Source organism: Centruroides vittatus, unplaced genomic scaffold, assembly GCF_030686945.1.
Source record: "Centruroides vittatus isolate TY-2023 unplaced genomic scaffold, ASM3068694v2 contig_3169, whole genome shotgun sequence".
Taxonomy (NCBI): domain Eukaryota; kingdom Metazoa; phylum Arthropoda; class Arachnida; order Scorpiones; family Buthidae; genus Centruroides; species Centruroides vittatus.
In genome coordinates, this window is record NW_027122038.1 from 286,642 (window position 1) to 308,272 (window position 21,631).

A 21,631-nucleotide genomic window follows, 5' to 3' on the forward strand; every position below is an offset into this window, starting at 1 on the left:
GCAACTCACTGCTTAACTCTCAACGTTGCTGGATTTTTTTTTATTGGCATTAGTGACCCTTATTCAGATCCTTACCTGTTAAATGCAAATGATATACAAATTTTAAAATGGCACATTCTATGTTATGCCTGTGACAATTCACAAATTTCTAAATAAAATTATATTAGCTATACAGAGACAGAGTAACTCAAACTGGTTTTAACCAGACGTGGTTGGCCAGACCTGTCGCATTCGTTATGTATAATAAATGCTTAATCTGACACTAACCTAATTCTTGTAATTGCCATTTTGAATACAAAATAATTGAAGCCTCAACAAGCCTTAAGAACATAAATCATTTTAATTATTCCTTTACATAATAAATGTACATATCAAAACATTAATTTTATAAAAATCTCTTCCAAGATTTTTCTCTCGTTCTTAATGCGGAAGCAATCGAGTTACAGATAATGTTCCCGTCTTTTGACGGCAAAAGTTTCAAATTCTTCCAATTGAGACAAGTACCAGCTTCAGTGTTTCATCAAAAAAATTTCTGGAAATTCTAAATACGCCTTCCAAAATAAAGAGAAAAATTTAATTTCCGCTCTTTACAACTTTCATAGTTAACCGTTCCCTTTGACTAAATTTACTCCCATCTTAACTAATTAGTCTGGGAACTCATCAACTAATAATCTTGGTGGCAGTGGCACCGACGGCATTCTTTTCTGGTACGTAAGACGGAACGATGCCGGGCAACGGAGATGATCTGGCCACCGAACCCAGATACGTACCATTTGGAGTTCTGTAAGTCTCCGCCAGATTCGACGCCAGACCCGTCGAAGGATAATAGGGCGGGGAAAACTGTCCGAGACGGGGGTCGGAGCCGAATATCCTATTAGTCGAAACGTCCGAGAGTAGAGGCGGCACGGGCGGGCCGGAGAGCATTGCCGGCCGACGGATCGGTGGCCCGACCGTTAAGAGAAACGGTCGATTGGGCGGACGACGACAGCGGCGGAAATTTCAATGCCGATTCATTTAAGATCTGCAGCGTCGTCGTACTCCAGGCCCACTCGTCTTTAAATACCTAAACAAGAAGATAAAAGAACATTTTATTATTTAATTCAAACTATATTAGTTTTTAGTAGAAAATAATTTTAGTTAAAATAAAAACTTTTTGGAGACTTTGTATAATACTCAGATGAGGAGGGAAGAACTTACTATGGGTATGTTCGTAAAGTCAAACGAGTTAAATGCGTTAGTAACGAATCATTCAAAAAGTAGTAGTTTTGCTCAGTGCACATGCTCTGCGCTGATGACGTTTTGAACGAAACCTTAACGAAGCTCACAAAGGAAAGTGTTGGTTTACTTCGTTAAGAAAATGGCACCTGATGATATCGATGTTTTAAAATCTACTCGAGTGTTTAAATTGTGAATTAAAAGGTGAAATGATTGAAATAACTGGTCACCCGAAGCAATCTGAGAATAATATTTTGGATAAGGCTGCACTAGCAACATTCGTATCTTCAATTTTAGAAATAGCCATTTAGACTTTTCGAACGATTCGTTTATAACTAATGAAATAAGAATAACGATGACACTATTCTTGTTCGACATAGGGTAAGTTCGTAAAGTCGAACGAGTTAAACAAGAATAAATCATCGTTATTCTTATTTTGTTAACTTTTCGAATGTACCTTATGTCTGTGTCTGTCGGCCATCTTGAGACAAATCCAAGATGGCTAATTTTATGTGCCATTGCGCTTCCCATTGAACATTCTCAATTTAGGCCAGAATTTTATGAGGAATGCATGGAAAAGTCCATTTTCCAGTATCTATAATGATTTTTGAACACTCAAATTAGGAAAAATATTTTAATACAAATGTTCTGTCATTACGGCCAAATTCTTTGATGTAACTGGTGCAATTTCACACGATATGCTCAAAACAAAGACGAAGATGACAACTCTAATATATTTAGATTGAATTTTCTGACTACAAATCAGGCCTTATAAAATTCTGGTGCAAGCTCTACTTTACATTTAGGCCATGTAAGTTAGTACCAATGCTATAGGAATCCTGGTCCCTGTGCAGATGCCAAGTTTTCCTCTGTACTTCGGTCTCGAAGAAAAACGGCATCAACTGCCAAACGAATGTTTATCTCGGCCGTAACAAACGGGTCATTTGATCGAGACCAAATACTATCGTTGTCGTCGGAGAATCAACATCTGTTGGGAAGAAATTCCATAAATCTCCTCCAAGCACATGATCCCAGTAATGTATTCGTAAAGAACAGGTGATCTCGGGTAAGCCAGATTTTAATGTCAGTGGCTTTATACATGTTTTGGAATGACATTTTTATGTTTACAATAGTCAGAGTGGTATTAGATAAACATTGCCGTATTGTACTTCGATGGCTCAATCAAGTCATCAATTTTTGGTCATGAATTAAATTTTGAGATTTGATTAGATTTATTCTACTGTCTTAACAAGGTAAAAGTAGCCAAGAACTTTTTGGCAGAAAATATCATAGTAATGAGAATACAGAAGAATTTATGTGGGGAAACTATACAGTTATACAAAGTTTGAAAACCAGACATTTGTAGACATTTGTTTATAATAAAATCAATTCTTATTAAAGAAGTCTGAAAAATTCAAAAATCTTAATAACATTTGGAGGGTTTTCCTTCAAGTTATTTACTTCAGATAAAGATGTCACTAAGAGGTAGCAAGTTAGATAAAAAAGAACTTCCACTAAAATATTACAATGTTCTCAGTGATAAACTTGGTCTAACATTATTAATGAAATATTTAGAAGACCTAAATATCAGTTCAAGAATAACTTTATCATGATAATTCTTCAAGACCCACCTACTAAGAAGAAAACTAGAGACCAGTGTATGTCTGTGAATTTTCAAATTCCATTTAATCAGTAGGATATTCTACTAATTATAAATTAGAAACTAAATATGTGTTACTATGTTAGCGTTCAATCGGACTATTACTGGTTGTTTACTGGAAGAAAAGTCCACTAAGAAAGGGAGTCGTAGAAACTTTCAGATATTTATACAAGTATTTTAAAGATGGTGAATTACCAAATAATCCAACACTGACAACTGAAATAATTGGTAAGTCAAAACACTACGTACAGAATAACGTTATTTATTAAATCAAGAATCTGAATTAGCTGGAAGATTATCAAATTGTGATCCTTGACACATTGCAAGAAGCCATAACAGAAGAATTACACAATCATTCTATACAGCAAGACACTTGTGTATTCAGAAAACCCAAAGATGACTAGCTGATTACTGTTACTAGTCAAGTATGTCAAGCAATAAAAACAGAACAAAAGATTTCACTTTTATAACTACTTAAAAGGGTTTTTCGGACAAGTAAATCAAAATGTTGTCCCCTTCGTGTTACTGTGATTGATTTTGAAGAGTCCAAAATATCTGCATAGGCTCCGTCACAGATGATACCTTTTACCGAACAGGGATCGGCAAGAATTCCGATCCAAAATGCATTTAAATAAAACATCTGAGAATTAAATCGTCTTCTGAATAATTCCCGAACTAGGGTAAACGTCGGATTCAAAGGGCATAACATTTTGGTTTATTCGTCCGAAAAACCCTTTTCAAGCGGTTATAAAAGTGAATGATTATATCCGACAAATATTGCTATTTTTAGCTTCATACTAGAAGAAAGAAAACCTGCCGAAATGATGAAGAGTATAGAAATTAATAACATTGGTGAGTTACTAGGTGTTTATATTTTGGATCCATAAACAAGATCAAGAAAGTAACTTGTATTTTTTAGTTGTGAGGTTATGCCATTCTATTTATGATGTTTTATTTGGAAGTGCCTGAGGCTGGGCATTGAAAACATCAGAAAACAATGTGTTTGATATATATAGTCAGCAGTACTTATTTGTGCTGTAAAAAGTCTGGTGAAGCCAGGAACTGTGAATAATGTACAGTTATAAAGGCACCTTTTTATAATTGTTAAATTAATATTTATAACAATTTATAAAGTTTGTTAATGGAATCTAAAAGTTAGTTACTACTAAATATTTTTTGTATATGAAGTCAAATATTAGTGCTGCCTGGGATACTAGGGTTATTAAGTGAGTAGGCTGAACCTAGCACTCCCTAAAGCTTTTCCATTTGTATTAAAAGTAATATTTAAGACATCAGTAACTCCATTTTTAATATTTTCTATATTACAGGTAGGAAAATTATACTTGAAAATAAGAAATATTTCTCTTGTTTCACTGTGTAAGGAGAGTGAAGAAGCAAGAGAGAACTTTTGATTTATACTTAAAATTTTGAGTTTTGGGATTGAGCCATGTTAAATCTTGACTGACTGATTTTATGGGAAGCTATGTACTATTCAAATAATGTTTTAGTTGGGAAATGTTGAGATAGTAGTTAGACACTTAAAATTTAATTTTATGAACAAAAAATTACATTAAGAAGTTTCTGGAAAATTAAGTATGAATCTAATGCACTGAGAGTGATTTTTCCACACCCAACTTGTCCAACAAAGCAGTATCCTTAAATTGTGCCATTTGACTATTTGCAGTTGGGATAAGACAATAAACTCTTATTCCTCTAATTATTATATTGTTAGATTCTTTCAACCAGCACCTTACTATGCGAAGAAGCAATTAGCAACAATTTAATTATTATACTGAAACAAAATACAGTAAACCCTGTCTATAGCGACCACCCACGGTTTCTTCAAAAAGTGGTCTTTTAGACAGGTGGTCGTCCAGTACAGGTAGTGGTGTAATATCGTATTTCCATACGTATTTTGCACACTTTTCAGCCATTTCTACTAAACAAAACTCGAGGTGAGCATTTATAAGCGATTTTTTTTCAACAATACAGCTATATTGGTATTGTATTTTTTCTTATCGAATAACTCGATTTGCAGGAGTCGTCGTAATTTTATGACAGATTTAATACCAATATTTTAAAAATTAATACAGTACTTGCATCTTCTCGAATTAATTATCTTGGAAAAAAGAAAATGTGTATTATAAATCAAGTTGTTTCTCTTCGTTTGCTCCTCAGTTACGTGTATTATTGTCATCGATATACAACTGCAGGGTCTCTCTCCATTACTTTACTTTTGGTTTTCGTTCGTTTAATCTTATTTTAACTTCAAAAATACTGTATTTTTTAAATATTTTCTTAAGTACAATAAGAAAAATTAATAAAATCATTTTATTATTAATTAATATTTTTTCTCATAATAAGATTTCATTACATTCCGTGATTGTCCAATGACAATGGCGGAATTGAAAAAGGAAGGTTGCCTGTAAAACCGATTTTTGTGTTAATGCATTTATTGTTTTTTGAATATTTTGCATGCAAAAATTACTTGGATATTATTTTTCTAAAAATATTGTGGAAATAAGGTAGGTTGATACAGAAACTATTTATTGCACATGTACTGTATATGAGCTTCAAAAATAAATAAATAAATTGATAAAATTTATTTATTTATTTAACGATGAGATCGGCTGATTAATTGTACCGTGTACAATATTTTATACATCAAGAAATATATGTCTACAGTACAATACGTTGACAGTAAGGATACAGTATGTACTCTTGTATGTAGGTGCATGTACTGTACCTGTATTTAAATTTGTGTAAAATACAACACCATACAATTAATTTAGAACAGAAAATTTAATAAATTAAATTTACAGGCTAGACCAGGGGTGGCCAACATACGGCCTGCGATTAATTTTTCAATATTAGCTACTTAACTTGCAATAATTGGTCGAATGGATGATTCGCAATACTTCATTTAAAAAAAAATTCCATTGTAGAGACTTACAACTTTTGTATTCATCTGCTATAAATTTACACTATTTGAAGAACGAAAGACCCCACACTGACTGAAACTCTTCTGCTATTCTGCCATGTTACTCTGTTTATGCTGACGTGTGATGCACAGCGAGCGCCGCTTGCCTGTCGACCTGTTTTTGCTTGTACGTTTCTTCGCATTGTAAAATGACATTGCGCATGCGTCAGGAACTTCTGTTCGAACAAACCTGACCTGCCGCCCGGGTCGGCGTATTTGTATTTAACACGATTTAATTTTAATATTTCGTTCGGCCCGTGAAAAAATTTCTCTCTTCAATTGGGCCTGGGGGCAAAAACCGTTGGCCACCCCTGGGCTAGACAATACATATTTACATATGCATATTAAAAAATTCCGTTACCTTAGTCTGTCTAAACTGTTTCAACTTTTGCTTTAGGATAACTTCATCAAGCTCATTTTCAATTAAATCTATGCTTTCCAAAAGACGTGGTCTTTCAAGATTGACAAATGTTGCTTTCAATCTTGAAATTGTGAAAAGCATCTCTGATAGTGGAAAAGGTTCAATACAAACATCACTTTGTTCTTCATTATCAACAGCGTCGTCATCGTCTTCTGTTGTTTGTAACTGTTGTAGATTAGTCTTTTCCCCAACCATAAGTTGATCCCAGTCATCATCCAAACCTTCAAAACACTGAACATCTTCAATAGCTATAATGTCATTAATTTGTGCAGCAGCATAAAGCACTTGAAGTTCTGATTCTAAAATATTTTCAGCATCCAGAGCATCTGCAGCATCGGGAAAAAAAGCCACACCTTCTAAAACATTTGCTGATTGTTTCAGAATTTACTTCCTTTCAGACATTTTTAATCCATTTAAATGCATACAAAACAGTCAGTTGTTTAGCAAGTTGTGTTGCACTTTCAGCACTTTCCATCCAAACAAGCAAAAATTTTACAAGTTCTTTTCTGTATAGTATCTTAAATGTCCTGATCCAATGGTTGAAGGTGGCTCACTACGAGCCACCGGCGGAAGGAATTTCAATTCAACATTCAAAAGTGAAATCTTGGGGTGTGCAGAAAAAGTAAAATTTTCCTGTTTTGGTTCCTCATTTTTTTATTTAATTTTTCTATCCATTCTTGAAAAATGTCTGCTGTCATTCAAGTTCTGGAGTTGGCTTTCCAGGTCATGCCCAAAGTTGCGATGTCAATACCTTTTAAAGCATCTAGGTTGAAGTGACTTAGAAATGACCAATGCTGCTTCTTTCTCTCCTAATTCATTATAGCAAAACATTACTGGCTGGCGTTCTTTCACCATCTTGCCTCCCGAACACTTCTTTCCCTTTTCGATTAAAGTTTTAGCCAGAATGGCATGAAAAAAGTCCTGTTTCGTCTGTGTTATAGACACAGCAAAAATCATATCCATCTATCATTGAAAGAACACGCTGTTTCCAATCTTCTACATTAACTTGATTGACATCACCACTTTCACCATACAAGGTACGATAAACAATGTTATGACACTTCTGGAAACTTTCCAGCCATTCATTGCTGGAGCAAAACGACGAAATGCCTAATTTTTCTGCAAATTTGCGTCCATTTGCCTGAACAATTGGTCCACTCAAAGGAATCCGTTTAGCACTTGCCTTTTGAAACCACTTTCATATCAATTTTCTTATCTCTTCATTTGCTGCTTTCTTTTTTGTTTGCTATCCTTGTTTCCATTGCTTTCCCATTCTTCCAGTATTGATTTCTGTTGCAAATTTTGAAAATTTGCATTTTCCCACAGTTAAATTTCTCTGCTAATCTCCACTGTGATAAGCCATTTTCACTTTCTCTAATAACTTTAGTATGACCTTCAAACGACAGCACTTCACATCTCTGTTTGAAAATGTTGGAAAAACGAAAAACAGAAATGAGTTTTCTTTGTAGCTAGACTAATCAATTAACACCTGCAACTAATTTCAAGAGTGGGAGAAGTGCCCAAGATGGGTTTGAACAAGGGTTTAGAATAGATATATTCGCAGAAGTGGTCGTTTATTGCAGTTGTTGTATGTTGTTTTGTCCAAAAATTGCTGCCCGCAGTCGCATTACACAGGTGGTCATTTAATATGGGTAACTTATATGAGGTCTCTATGTATAAACTATTCTGTGCAGAAATTTTTGCCCGTTTTGACAGGTGCCTGTCAAAAGTAGGTAGTCGCATAAGCAGTTTTCACTGTATTCACAAAACTTTAAACATGTCAAAATGAAAGAAAGAGCTGAAATATTTCAGCTTTTTCTTTCATTTTGACAACTTTGATCAGTTCATTATGATATTATTAGAATAATTAGTAGTTCCTTTTAATACTGTCATCATCTGAAAGCTGTGCTAACATAATATTTAAATTAATTTCTCCAATACTCAGTGCCAAAATTCTACACAAAAAGAAGAAAATATGAAGTAATAATACCAAAATTAAATTACAATGCATAGCAAACTAACATGTTAGGATATTGCAGCCATACCACTTGGAGAGCACTACAAGTTCATAATAGAAATAGTAATTGCATGCACACACATCAAAAACAAACAAAAAAGATCTGTGCATACAAAACCAACAAGTGCACAATGACTGACTCGGGTCTTCATGAAAGGATATACATACAACGAGACTATGTAACTGGGCATGAGACTCGCTGCATTGCACAAACACTGTATGTGTTTAATTCATTCAATTCATACAGTTGCAGTGTGTACTTTATTTTGACACCCCCCTATAAAGTCAAACACTATAAAAATCAATTTTTGAAACATCTGTTTGAATGTCATAAATTTTTATCCCCCCCTGTCTCCCAGAATTCCATTGAGTCTTCTACTGCTCCCAGGGGCATTAGTACCAATTTTGGAAATCACATCCCACTAATAAATCCTAAATAATTTTCTATTTATCCTTACAGACAGATTTGGTAGACACACCAAGTTAAGCAAAACCTTATTTCTTACATGTGCAGTGTGCAAGTCAACAATATATAAAAAGATCATCATCAAACTGATACAGCTTGCTAGTCTTCACTTCTACTCATCAGTGTGTAGCTGTTGAATTATAAATTATTAGTCCGATAAAAGATTTTTCTTCTGCTATGTTCTTTTCCCTAACCCCTAACATCTTCAAGATTTCCTACATTTATCAAACACATAAATGTATTCTTCCTGGAACTAATTGAAAAAAATGGTTGAGATCTGATATTTTAAATGGAAGTGTGCAGTTTTATTAAAATTGAAATGTTCATCTACCAAAAGTAATTTATTAAGATTAATAAGTTACTTTGGTAGATGAGCAGTGCTGTAACTAGTCAGGTGAAACAGATGCACCCGCACAGGACCCACTTGGAAAGGGGGCCCAAAATGCATATATTTGTTTTATTAATTTCCCAAACCTAATTAATTAAGGGGCCTAAATGCAGATTCTTGCACAGGGCACAGAATGGCTAGTTACGGCACTGTAGATGAGCATCTCAAATAAAAAGCTTAAAATCATCACGACACTTTTTCATCACAAAAAAACAGAAATTACATGAGAAACCAATGAATGGTCACAGAATTTTTGAACAAGTGAGCAAGGTGAAGCAAAGCAAGCAGGGGCGGGAGGTGGAGTGAGGAAGGAAGTGAAGAGGGAGTAAAGCAAGCGCAGGTTGATCCAAGAGAGACTGTCCCTTGATTTTGATGCAGAAAACCTGGTAGCAAAGTTTTTATGCAATTTGAATCAAACAGTTTCTTCACCCAATTAATTTGAGTATGGAAATGCATTTCAAATGTGATCTGAGCTTAATTTGTTACAGAATCCTCATTTGGAATTAGACAGATGAAGACATATTATTAAAATTTTTGTCATGAATAAACTGTAGTGGGCAAAGTGAGTGGAAATTGTAGGGAATTTTAGTAGAAGTTTCCTACTATTCTATAAGGAAAATTAGCACTTTATATTATCCATTGTTTTAGTATATTTTCAAAACTAATACTACACTTACCTGAATTGTTAGATCTGACACAAGATTGGAAAGTCTATCGACCAAATGTGCCAATACTAATTGTTCGTTGGCATCTCTTCTTATCCGAACATGAACAGAACCACTCTGAAAATAAAATTATTCATATATATATAGACTCTCTTTTGAAAAGGTACAAACAAAATTAAAATTTTTAACCATATCCATACAAATTCTGAAAAACTGGAAATTTTAATTATCTTAAATTCCCAGTTTTTCAACATTTTTATAGTTTGATTGTTTTTTTAAATTCTAAAATTAATTTAAGAACTACATTTGTAAAAGTCTGATGATAACTATTTGAATAATAGTTATACTTCATGCTTCCTTCTTCATATATTAGATATTAGTTTATTGTTTACAAATTTCAACATTGAGTGAATGCAATGAAACTTTTCAGGGACCATCATTTCATTCAGGAGGAGGTGAACAACTATTCTCTCAGTCAAATCAACCCCTTGCTGCAACAGGCCTCCATTTCTATCTGACCAGTGAAATGGTGGCATTTGAATAGAAAAAAATTACTTAATACGATGTTACCAGCAAGCACAAAATATGATTTTAAGGGTATTCAAGAGTGCCAAGTTAAATATTGGTCCATTTTTCACAAAATTTAATTGGTTGACCACATCAGATTCAACTGTAAATTTGTGCGCTATTGGGGAATCCCCCCCGAGTTCCACTCTCAGCCTAAACTATGATAGAACAACGTTGTCATTTGGAACAGTGTTTGCTATCAGCGTTGCATCTGTACGCAAGTGGCAAGTCAAGTTAGAAATACAGTAGAGCGTCGATTATTCAAAAACCGATCAACCGAAAGCTTTTCAGTCGGCAAATTCAAATTTCTGCTAGTGCTGTGGTGCTGCAATATTTGGCTATGTCTTGGGCTACTCCAATATTATTTTAGTTGATATGTGTTTTTAGCTGGCAGCGCTGGAGCGACCATGAGAGGGTACTTAAGGACGCGCCAGTATTTGAATGAATTTTTTCCCCATTGTGAGTGGTAAGTTTTGCTTATTTTTCTGAGGACTGTGTTGTGCTGAATCGAAACATTTTGAGACTAGATTAACTTCCGAAATATAATTTTTTTGTTTTTATATTTTTCAATATATTTATTTTGTTTGTGAAAAATAAAGAAATAATTTTTTAAAAAAATTTCGTTAGTCTTAACATTGACGAAAATTCAACCCAAAATGACATGCAATGGAGAAAAAATTCAACATGGGATACATTAATTAAACAAAAGAAATTCACTCCTCCTGAATTTAAATTAACCCCCTCCTTCCGGGATGTTTTTCTACACTTACTCATTCTTCGGGGGTCCTTTGAAATTTTTAAGTGCAAAAGGGGGGTCGCGGACCAAAAAGTTTGAGAAACACTGGTGTAGATAATGCATTTTAAATGTTATCATAATGTCTTGAATTGATTCCTTTTGGTTATTAATGAAGAATGACACAAATGAACAAGATTTTTTCACATAATTATATGAAAAAATTTTCATATCAATCATTGCATATTAAATTTTTTTTAAATAGCAAATTATACACCCACTTATCATAAAACATTGAAAACTCTGAATGCTGAGGCCACTTTTATATTACTTTTAAAGTGTAAAATGTCATCACTTGAATGGGAAAAGATAATTTAATTCACGACAAAATTTCAGACACAATCCCAACACAGCTTGAAAGAAGTCAAGGTCATTAAAACATTTTCAGTAGATATGCAAATGCATAATTTAATTTTTTTAAACATATTGTATTTTTCAAATATTTCATAATTAAATAAGCCTTGACCACTTTGAAATTTATTCACACTATTTTTCTAGAGTAAAAGTTAAAAGTAAAAAAATTTTTTAAATTTCTCTTTACGACATTAATTCAAAAATAATTCTCTAATTCTCATTAGACTGAAAATAATTTTAATTTATAATTCTTAGACGAAAGAATTGGCCAGCAGTGGTATTTTAACCCACAACTTCTGCTTATCGTGTAGTTGTGTTGCCCTGACCTTCATCTGATCTTTGCTTTCAGAACTATTAATTTAGATATAACTATATAGGTTGCTACATGGCACTGACTGGGAATGACTTACACACCCAAGGTCCTCTTCCATGATGTCAGCCAGCTATTGCTTTGGGTTTGTGGAGTATATTTGTATACACACAAACACACCAGGTAAAAGCAATAGCTGGTTGAATGCCATGGAGAAAGGCTGTGGGCTTTAAGTCATCCCTAGATGGTGTCATGAGTGATCTGTATGGTTATATCTGAATTAATAGTTCTGGAAACAAAGATTGGACAGAGATCCAGGTAGCTGTAAGAATCCCATTCCAGGCCAATTCTTTTCTTCCAGAAATTCTAAATTAAAATTATCATGAGATGGCAGCTTAACCTCCTACCTTTAGAAAAGTTTAGTTTATTTCTTACCAGGTTCCCAAATGCAATTGTCCAGAAGTGTTCATTTCTAAATTCCAAAACGCCATCTAGAGTTGATGCTTCTCTAAGACATTTGTCTAACTGTCCAACAATATGAGGTGGAGTTGTCTGTAACAAAGTAAATATATAAATATTTAATTATTTATTAATTAATACCTGAAAATACTGTACTATAAAATATAATGTCTTTACCTGCAATAAAGTTCTTCCACTATATATACTCATAGGAAACATAGTTACAACAACCATAATAGCGATAAAAATAGCAGCAACAGCATCGGCAAGATGATAACTACTGTAAATATATAAACAATAGAATAATTGGGATATTTTTAAGATTAATATTTGTTTTAAAATGAAAATATTGTAACAAATATTTAAATGCTTAGTTTATAGAATACTTTAGACAATACTATACCATTTGATGAAGACCTGTCCATGAGATAAAGTAGGAAATAATAGATCTTTGAAAATTAAAAATTCACTTCTCTAATAGTACCAAGAGATTTCATCACCAGGCTACAAAAATTTTAGACTCAATCTACATTTCTGGTGTCATTTTATGATAGAAAACTAGGTGTTTTCTAGGAAAATAACATGGAATTCTGTGGCTTAGAAGAGGAAAACTGTGAGAAAAAACTTATCTAATTCTAAACAAAAATTGTTGTAGAGTTTGATATAAATTGACAGCAATCAGAAACTCGTTTGACATGTAACACGCAACCAGCTTACAACTAGCAATTGACCCTTAGACTTTACATGGTAAACTTTGACCTCGAATATCTCGGTGCATAGATCAAATTTCCGACTTCGTCATAATGTCGGCCTTGCCGGGAGGTACATACTTGCAAAAAATCACATTTGGTACCTTGTGATTGCTTTAAACTTCAATCACAGACAAAACACTTTCTGACTTATGCAGAGTTTTGCTTATACCTTAGACAAAAACTACTAATTACAGTGTCTAAATCACCATTTGTTTTTCTTTTTTCTAAATCTTTAATTTTTATCATATAGTGCATTGTTATTACACCCTTTGTCAGAAAAGTTTCAGAACAAAGCTTGTAAAAAATAGAAAATTGCAATTACCAAATAATGAGTCTCAGTCCTGGCAAAGTAGTCCCCTCAGCTATCTAATACACAATTGCCAACGTTTCTGGAGGTCTTGGAAGCAAGCAGAGAAAGCTTCAGATATGATGCTTGTTAGCTCATTTGTGACAGTCCATTGGATGTCTGCAATATCTTGACAAAATGTCAGTTGCTTTTTTTACTTGTGGAAACAAGAAAGATCACACTTTTCTGACAAAGGGTTGCAACTGAAAGGGATGTTTAGTCAAGATATCCAGACTGAGACAAATGAGCTAACAAACATCAGACTTGAAGCTTTCTCTGCTTACTTCCAAGACATCTAGAAACATTGGCAATTGTGTACAGATAGCTGAGGGGGCTACTTTGTCAGGAGCAAGGATCATTACTTCATAATTGCAATTTTCTATTTTTTACAAGCTTTGTTCTGGAACTTTTCTGATAAAGGATGTACTATGAATAACGTAAAAATAGACTTTGAGTAATTTTATCAACTAAGGACTTATTCTAATACTAGAAAAGTAAGCAAGATGATGATATGCTTTACTATAATTCTTCACTCAAACCTTTTCGAAAATACTTTTATTTTAAAAATATATTATTGTAATGCAATGTTAAAACTATATCAAAGATCTTTTGAAAAATAGTTTTCTTAAATCAGTCTTAATCTTCAAACATATAACTATTCAGAGGAACAAATATCAATGCAATGATAATACATTGACTAAAATTTTGAATGTGAAAATAAAAATTAACTGTTATAATTTATGACATTATTCTTTTCCTAATAATAATTAAAAATTCAGTTTATAAGTGAAATTACTATTTTTAAACAAATTCCATCATTTGTTTCATAATGAAATGATAAAAACAAAGCAATTTTTAAAACTGTTCAAGGATAATATAGAATTTTTTAATGAAACTAGATCTTGAATGATTAACAAACTTTGAAATCAGCAACATCAATACAGTATTTTTAAAATTATATGGCAAACAATTGTTAATTTCCCAATTGTGTCATTGGTCTTTTAAAGACTATCCTGTAAGAGTGATGAAATTAAGATAACGATTGTCAACAATCAGCCCTTTTGTTTCTTAGGATCTCAATAAGAAAAAATTATACATTGAATGTACCTGACATTCACTCCCAAGAGGACTTTTCCTCTGTATTTAAGCAGGCTAATGTTAAAATTATAATATTCAGGACTGTCTTGTTACAAATATTAATAAATGATACTAGAAACAAACTAGTTTCTTGTTACCTGATTTTCATTTATCTACAAAAGTCCTTAATATCGGATCTTAGATCAACAACACTAAAATATATATTACTATTTTGATGTTTGAATAATATCAAAATTACTTACAGATAGTGTTTTTAGTAGTATTAAATTTGTTTTTAATTTTGATATATGTATAACTCATTGACACTGTCGCATTTATTATTTGTTCAAGACATATTTGGACTATTAAGGTAAGCATGTACTCGGGCGAATGGACTAAACTGACCAAACAGAATGTAGAGTAAGACTGAAAGTATTCAAACAAGATTTTTTTTTTGGATATGAGTAATGTCCACGAAAAATTAGCGGTAGAGAGTTGCCTATTATTGAAAGAGGATGCTGTAATAATTCTTTGTACTTTTGCCCTAGGAAATGAAAGTTGTATATCTACATTGTTTTTTCAACAAATAAAACTGAAACTAATAAAAGAAATGGACACAAATGACAGCATTTCTCTCTAAAAAAAAAAAGTGATTTCTGTTAATAAATAGAGTGCAGATTTTGACAGCTGGCATTTTGATTAGTGACTTGACAATTTGAGGCAAACAAGCAGAAATGTTGCCTCCAAAAATGTGAGACTAATTTCCACCCACAACACATCCATCCTCCCATTTAGTGCATGCATGTCCACAGCTTATAATGCAAGTGGATTTTTCTGTTCACTCTGTCTGTCATGTCCATCCATCAGGGCATGTGCTTACTCTTAGGCTAAGGAAAACTTCTTACTTTTAGCCATAAAAAACTAATACACAGATTAAATGGCCATTGATTTATGATCATGCATGATATAGGTATATTTTCTGAATTTAGATGAAAGAATTTGTTCAGAAACTATATTTCTGAAAACAGTTGAGAGAATTAGACACACTTTTTCTTTTACGAAAAGAAAAACAAATTTTAAAAATCTCAAACATCTGAATTAAAAGAAATTGATTTTTCATAAAGTTTGCCTGACAGATCAGATTTCCAGTGCATTATACTTTTACAAAAAATATTCTGTAACTAAGCTAATTAACAATTGTAAATAGTTGAAAAGAAACTATTAAAATAACTCTAAACAGAATATACTTTAAAATGTACACTGTATATAAATTTATACAGTACTCTAAAAATTAATGGAAACAAGGGGGAAAATATAATTTATTATCTACAAATTTGTCAAAAAATATACTTTTAGTATGTCTTTTGATAATTAAGTCTGTAGAATATAATTACTAACAAACTATTTTTACCTAGGAAAAGTCAAAACAGTAACAATTTTAAGATAATCAGAATTCTTTTACCCTATAATTATCACATTATTTGCCTATTACAATCTAATTTTCAACAAAAAATATTCATAAATGTTAATGATATTGTAATAAAGACAGGTTCATTCAAGTGAATTTCAATTATTATTCTAGAATAAAACAATTAAACTGGATTAACTAACTCTACCCAGAAATAATGTGAAGTAAATAGTGATTACACACTAATTTTCTCAATTTGTCTTGTATTTAATATATTAAATATGTAGAATTTGATACACCACTAAAATATATTTGAAAAAAATTGTTAATAGGAATTAATAGGAAGCATTTGTTGAAATTTATCAATTACATCTTTGAATAGAAACAATAATATATCTATTTCTAACTTTACAGTATTCATTACATCAAACATTCAAATATCAAAAAACTTACTATAATTCGATAAGCAGAAGTGCTGTAAACAGTACTATGGCACTCGCCCATCCAAGCAACACAAAAGGATTAACTCTTGGTAACAACATTGTGCTGAGTCCAGGTAAAATATGACACATACTAAAATAGTTAAATTTTTATTAATGTAGCCATAGTATATATTATTAAATAATCAAAATTTGAATTATTCTTATTTACATAATTACATCAAAAATGAATGGCTAATTATATTAAAATTATCGCCAAATGAATGCTGCTAGTTGCATAAAATCATTAATGGCAATAATCAAAATGATTTTCAATACTTCAATATGAACAATATTATGATTCACATGATTTAAAAAAATGATGATGCAGCATTTCAGATTTTAAAATTAGCAAAACTTTTTGTTCGTATTGAATTACAGTAAAACATCGATTATCCGACCGCGTTCTAATCGGCAAATTTAAATGTCTGCTAGTGATGTGGCGCTACAATGTTTGGTTATGTCTTGGCTACTTTATTATTATTTTTGTTAAATTTTTGCATGTTTTGGCTGGCAGCACTGGCTCGACCATGAAAGGGAGGTTAGTATTTAAACCAGGCTTAATACACTATACTAATAATGTATTTTTTCATACTTTTCGGTTATCCGACCAACCCCAGTCCCCAATTAAGTCGGATAATCGATGCTCTACCGTATTGTTAAAGGATGATTATTATTACGCATTGTGTGTAAAACAAAAAATAATGAGAAACTTCTGTCTTATTTCTAGGAAAATAAACCAAAATCTCAAGTATATGAAGAAAAAGGTTAAAATTTAATATTAAAAAGTAACTATTTGATAAGATTATAACATTTATGCAATGAAAATTATATATTGCTGAACACCATAGACCGAAAAACAACCTCAATAAATTTCAAAGAACCATCTTCTCTGCTAGACTGACTGACTGATTTTGTTTTGAAATTGTCATTTCAGAATTTGTAATTCTTTATTCTTGATTTTATTAGTGAAATAATATTAATTATCTTTGCAATCTTCTCGAGCAAATAGCCAAAACTTTATTTGGCACCATCTCCAAAACTGAATAACTTCAAACAATAGGAATGATTCAAACTCTTAAATTCAAACTTATGCAAGTGGCATATTTGATGATAACACCATATGCAATGAAAAATTATAAACTTAATACTAAAGTTTTCTAATATGAAGATCCATTCACAAGTACTCATTGGTGCTTTATGAGAGGGACCTTATTTAGGAAGGCACTATATAGATGTTTCACTATATATTGCAAAAAAAAAAAAAAAAAACTAACAAGGGGAAGATTAGAAGTACTCTTTACAGACAGAATGGAGCTTAAAATGTACCATTTGGCAAATGTAATAAAATCCTACATTGCTAGGTGTAGATGGCTTTTCATTTCTTTGTAAAATAGATTTAAACATTAGAACATATGATATATACCACTGTAATCTGTTTCTAACATTTGCACTAGCCATGAGTCAAGTCGGAAGGATTTTCATGGAAGGGTCAGTATTTGAGTATTGAGTTCAGTATTTTTTTGACTTTATTAATTATATTTATGAAAAAATTTTGAAAAGTATAAATTATTAATATTTTGTATATGCTAGGGATTACAATTAACAGTATATACCATATGTTCTAACATTTATGTTCATATTACAAAGAAACAAAAGCCCATCTACATCTAGTAATCCAGGGTTTATTAAACACTGAACCCTACATTTTAAGTGCATTTCCACTTCTGATCCTCCTCCCTTTATAAGTACATTTTTGTACATATATTAAATTACTTGTAATTTATCATTTTATTTTTAAATAAAACAGAATTATGACTTCTAAATATCTGTTCTTTACAGCAACTAAAATATTTGTTCTTTTTATATCTTGAAAGTCATTTAAATAATACCATGACAAAGTTTGTTCCTATGCATCTAAAAATTCATCAAGAATACACTTAATGTAATATTCATAATGCATACATTATGTTTGTTTGTTTGGCAATACATGAGCAATTATCGAGGGAGGATGTCTCCTCGGAGGACTTTCTATTAGAAGATGGCACCTATTAAGGTGTTACTAATGTGAAGAAAGCCTGGAAAACTCCAAATGGCCAGCCTGTTGGCAAGGTGTGAACCCACGACTAACCATGTGTCGGCAATTGGCCATTTGGATACACACATATTACAAAATGACCACAATCAACAATTAAACAATGCTGTTAATTTAATATTTTTTAAGCGATTTTTATAGTATAAAAATAATTCATTCATAAAATTTATATAAATACCTTTGACTAATTTCAGCTACGTGTTCCTGCAACCAGCTCGAAGTTGAAGCTCCAATAGTATCGTTGAAAGCACGATTGTTCATTCCGTATGTTACAATCAGATGACAAATAAATGCAACAATAATTGCTGGAAGATATCTTCCCCTGAAAAGCATTTGAATAGAAATTCACTTATTAATAGTGTTTAAATAAAAACTCTTAAAATTTGCATTACCAGTTATAGCATTCAAGTATGTGGTAACTGGCAACACACTTGCACATTAGGCAAAAGTTACAAGTTCAATTTCTACTCGAATATTTTTTCAAACTTATTAAAAATTTAACGAAACTAATTTCAATTTACTAATCATTAAACTTTTCAACATTATAGACATAACATGCCTTTAAGTCAGATTCTACAGGATGGTCAAATGAATTCAGTTGGTGATACCAACAAGGAGTTTTGAATATTATTCAAGTCAAATCTTGGATGTTTATTAACTATAAAGTATTTCTTGCAATACATAACAGGGCTGTAACAACAAGATTTTCATTTCATAACCCATTATAATTATTAAGCTATTAATTTGTCCAATTAATCTTGATATTTTTGACAATTTTTGGCATTTAATTAATTCTGAATTGATAAGTTATATTTATTATTATAATCTCAAATCCAATTTACATTTAAAGCTTATGCAAAGGTTGGAGAGAGAGAACTTTTGATATTAATATTTATTTTATTTTATGAAACCGTGTCCTTTTCCGTATTTCTGACTTATTAAACACTAGTTTTATAGTGTATTTCGAAGACTCGTGGCAAGTTTTTCACCAATTATCGTTATTTAGTTGAGTTGATCAACTCAACTAAATAAAGATAATTGGTGAAAAACTTGCCACGAGTCTTCGAAATACACTATAAAACTAGTGTTTAATAAGTCATTAGTATTTATATTACTATATTGTATACAATCTGCCGCAAAAGTTTTGTGTTAGCAGAAATGTTCAGTTTTCTCAACATTTGAACTTAAATTGAATTAATTAGTGCGAGAAGAAGTAACCTTACATCACACAATTTCAAAAATAAAACTTGTCATTTAAAATAATACTTGAGAATCAGAACTGAAAATTATTATTTCAATGAATAAACTGATTGCTAAAGTTTAGAGTAAATAAATAAATTGTACATTGTCCAAATATAAGCTATTTTGTAATTATATACAAATAATTATAAAATAATTTACATGTAGTTACAAATAGTGTATATATACAATATACATTTGTAATAATTCAATTCAAATGTAATAAATTCCGTACATTACAATCAGATGACAAATAAATGCAACAATAATTGCCGGAAGATATTCAATAGGGATTGTTATTTGGGGATGCTTTGAAGCCACAGAAAGGTAGTGTTTCGCATAAATTCAGTTTGTTTAAAAATAGAAAAGTATAGAGTATAAATTGATGTGTAAAAAATACTTACGTATGGATCTCTGGTGGTTGAAGTAATCTTTCTATACTGTGGTATAAGAAAATAAATAAATTTAATTAAAGTTTAGAGAGAAGAAAATAAAAAGACCTCTCTCAAAACAGAAACTCTTACCTCTGTTTTATAATAAATAAAGAACTTAATTGGGCAAGTATAGTTGATGCAAACACGGCAAGTACTTCAAACCTTTCATAACTAAAAATATTTTAAAATTTAATTAAAATAAAGAATAATTTGACAAAAGTTGAGAGAAATTTTAAATTATTACCCAAAAGTGAATATAGAATTTGGTTTCTGTTCTTCTGACCAAAGACTGAGTAGACTTGTAAAAAGACTAAAAAACAAAAACCATTTTAATTGTTGTTTCAAATAAATTATTTTTGATTTTTTAAAATAATGAATTCAGTTACAATAAATAATAAAATAAAGACAATTTCTTTAAAACTTTTCCGTTTTTTCTTTATATTGATCCTTTACTAAAATGCACAAATGGATTTTGTTAAAGTTTGTGCTCATCATTTGATCTGGCAGACAGAAATGTTAAAGTAAACTTAACTGTTTCTATTTCACAAATCATGTATTTGAATCCCGTTTCAAATATGATGTTTGAGTTTGCCAAATTTTAATGGGGATTGTTATTTGGAGATGCTTTAAAGCCACTGAAAGGTAGTGTTTTGCATAAATTTAGTTTTTTTAGAAATAGAAAAGTATAGAGTATAAATTGATTAGCCTAATGAATATGGCTATAATAAATTGAAGAGCTTATCATATCAGGTAATGATAAGTCCTTTAATTTATTATAGCCGCATTCATTAGGCTAATCAATTATACTCAATTTATGTTGTGAGCTAGAAATGTTATTTACTAATAGAAAAGTAGCATTTACCGAACAATATATGCTTAAAAAAAATTAAACACTCAAAACATATAAAATTGTTCATTATTATCATTATTCAAAGACTGAATTTAAATAAAACCACTTAATACACACAGATTTAATAATATAACATCATATATAATAATGCAACATTAACATTTTTAAATCTTAATCAATTTTACAGGTATTAAGACTAGAAGAATGTCAGTGTTATTAATACCTCTTTTAAATTGATATTAAAGATGATATAAGCTAATTAACAGCTCACAAAACTTAATTGAAATATATTTTTAAAAATTCTGTAATTCTAGCCATTAGAATTATACATTAATGAATCCATTTTTCTTGAAAACAAATGAAATTTGGTACCATATTTAAATAAAGGGGAACTCAAACTACTTGTTACGACAGCCAAAAATAAAAACATATTAGGAACACTTCTGGCCTATAGCCTATATCAGGGGTGGCCAACAAGTCGATTGCGATCGACCGGTCGATCGCCAAGCCAATTTTGGTCGATCGCTAGCGATGTCTTGACTTAATGTATTATATTTGTAACCGAACTCAACTGTATGCATGCAGTTATGACTCGACTCATAAGCAGTGAGTGCACTTCGTACTGAAACACAGTGTATAAACATAGTATGTATTTC

At 31.4% G+C, this 21,631-nt stretch overlaps 1 protein-coding gene across 1 annotated transcript in view; it reads right to left on the bottom strand.

Annotated features, from left to right (window-relative positions):
• Positions 1 to 321: 321 nt before the first annotated feature.
• Positions 322 to 21,631, bottom strand: part of LOC136973400 (zinc transporter 6-like) — a 38,772-nt gene continuing 17,462 nt past the window's right edge. The window contains exons 6-14 of the mRNA XM_067268123.1: positions 20,370 to 20,435; positions 20,216 to 20,296; positions 20,096 to 20,131; positions 18,631 to 18,774; positions 16,332 to 16,451; positions 12,473 to 12,575; positions 12,272 to 12,388; positions 9,825 to 9,929; positions 322 to 1,063 (exon numbers count right to left, since the gene is read on the bottom strand). Of these exons, the coding sequence (XP_067124224.1) occupies positions 875 to 1,063; positions 9,825 to 9,929; positions 12,272 to 12,388; positions 12,473 to 12,575; positions 16,332 to 16,451; positions 18,631 to 18,774; positions 20,096 to 20,131; positions 20,216 to 20,296; positions 20,370 to 20,435 (961 nt within the window). The 3' untranslated portion in view covers positions 322 to 874. The remainder of the gene's footprint in view (positions 1,064 to 9,824; positions 9,930 to 12,271; positions 12,389 to 12,472; positions 12,576 to 16,331; positions 16,452 to 18,630; positions 18,775 to 20,095; positions 20,132 to 20,215; positions 20,297 to 20,369; positions 20,436 to 21,631) is intronic.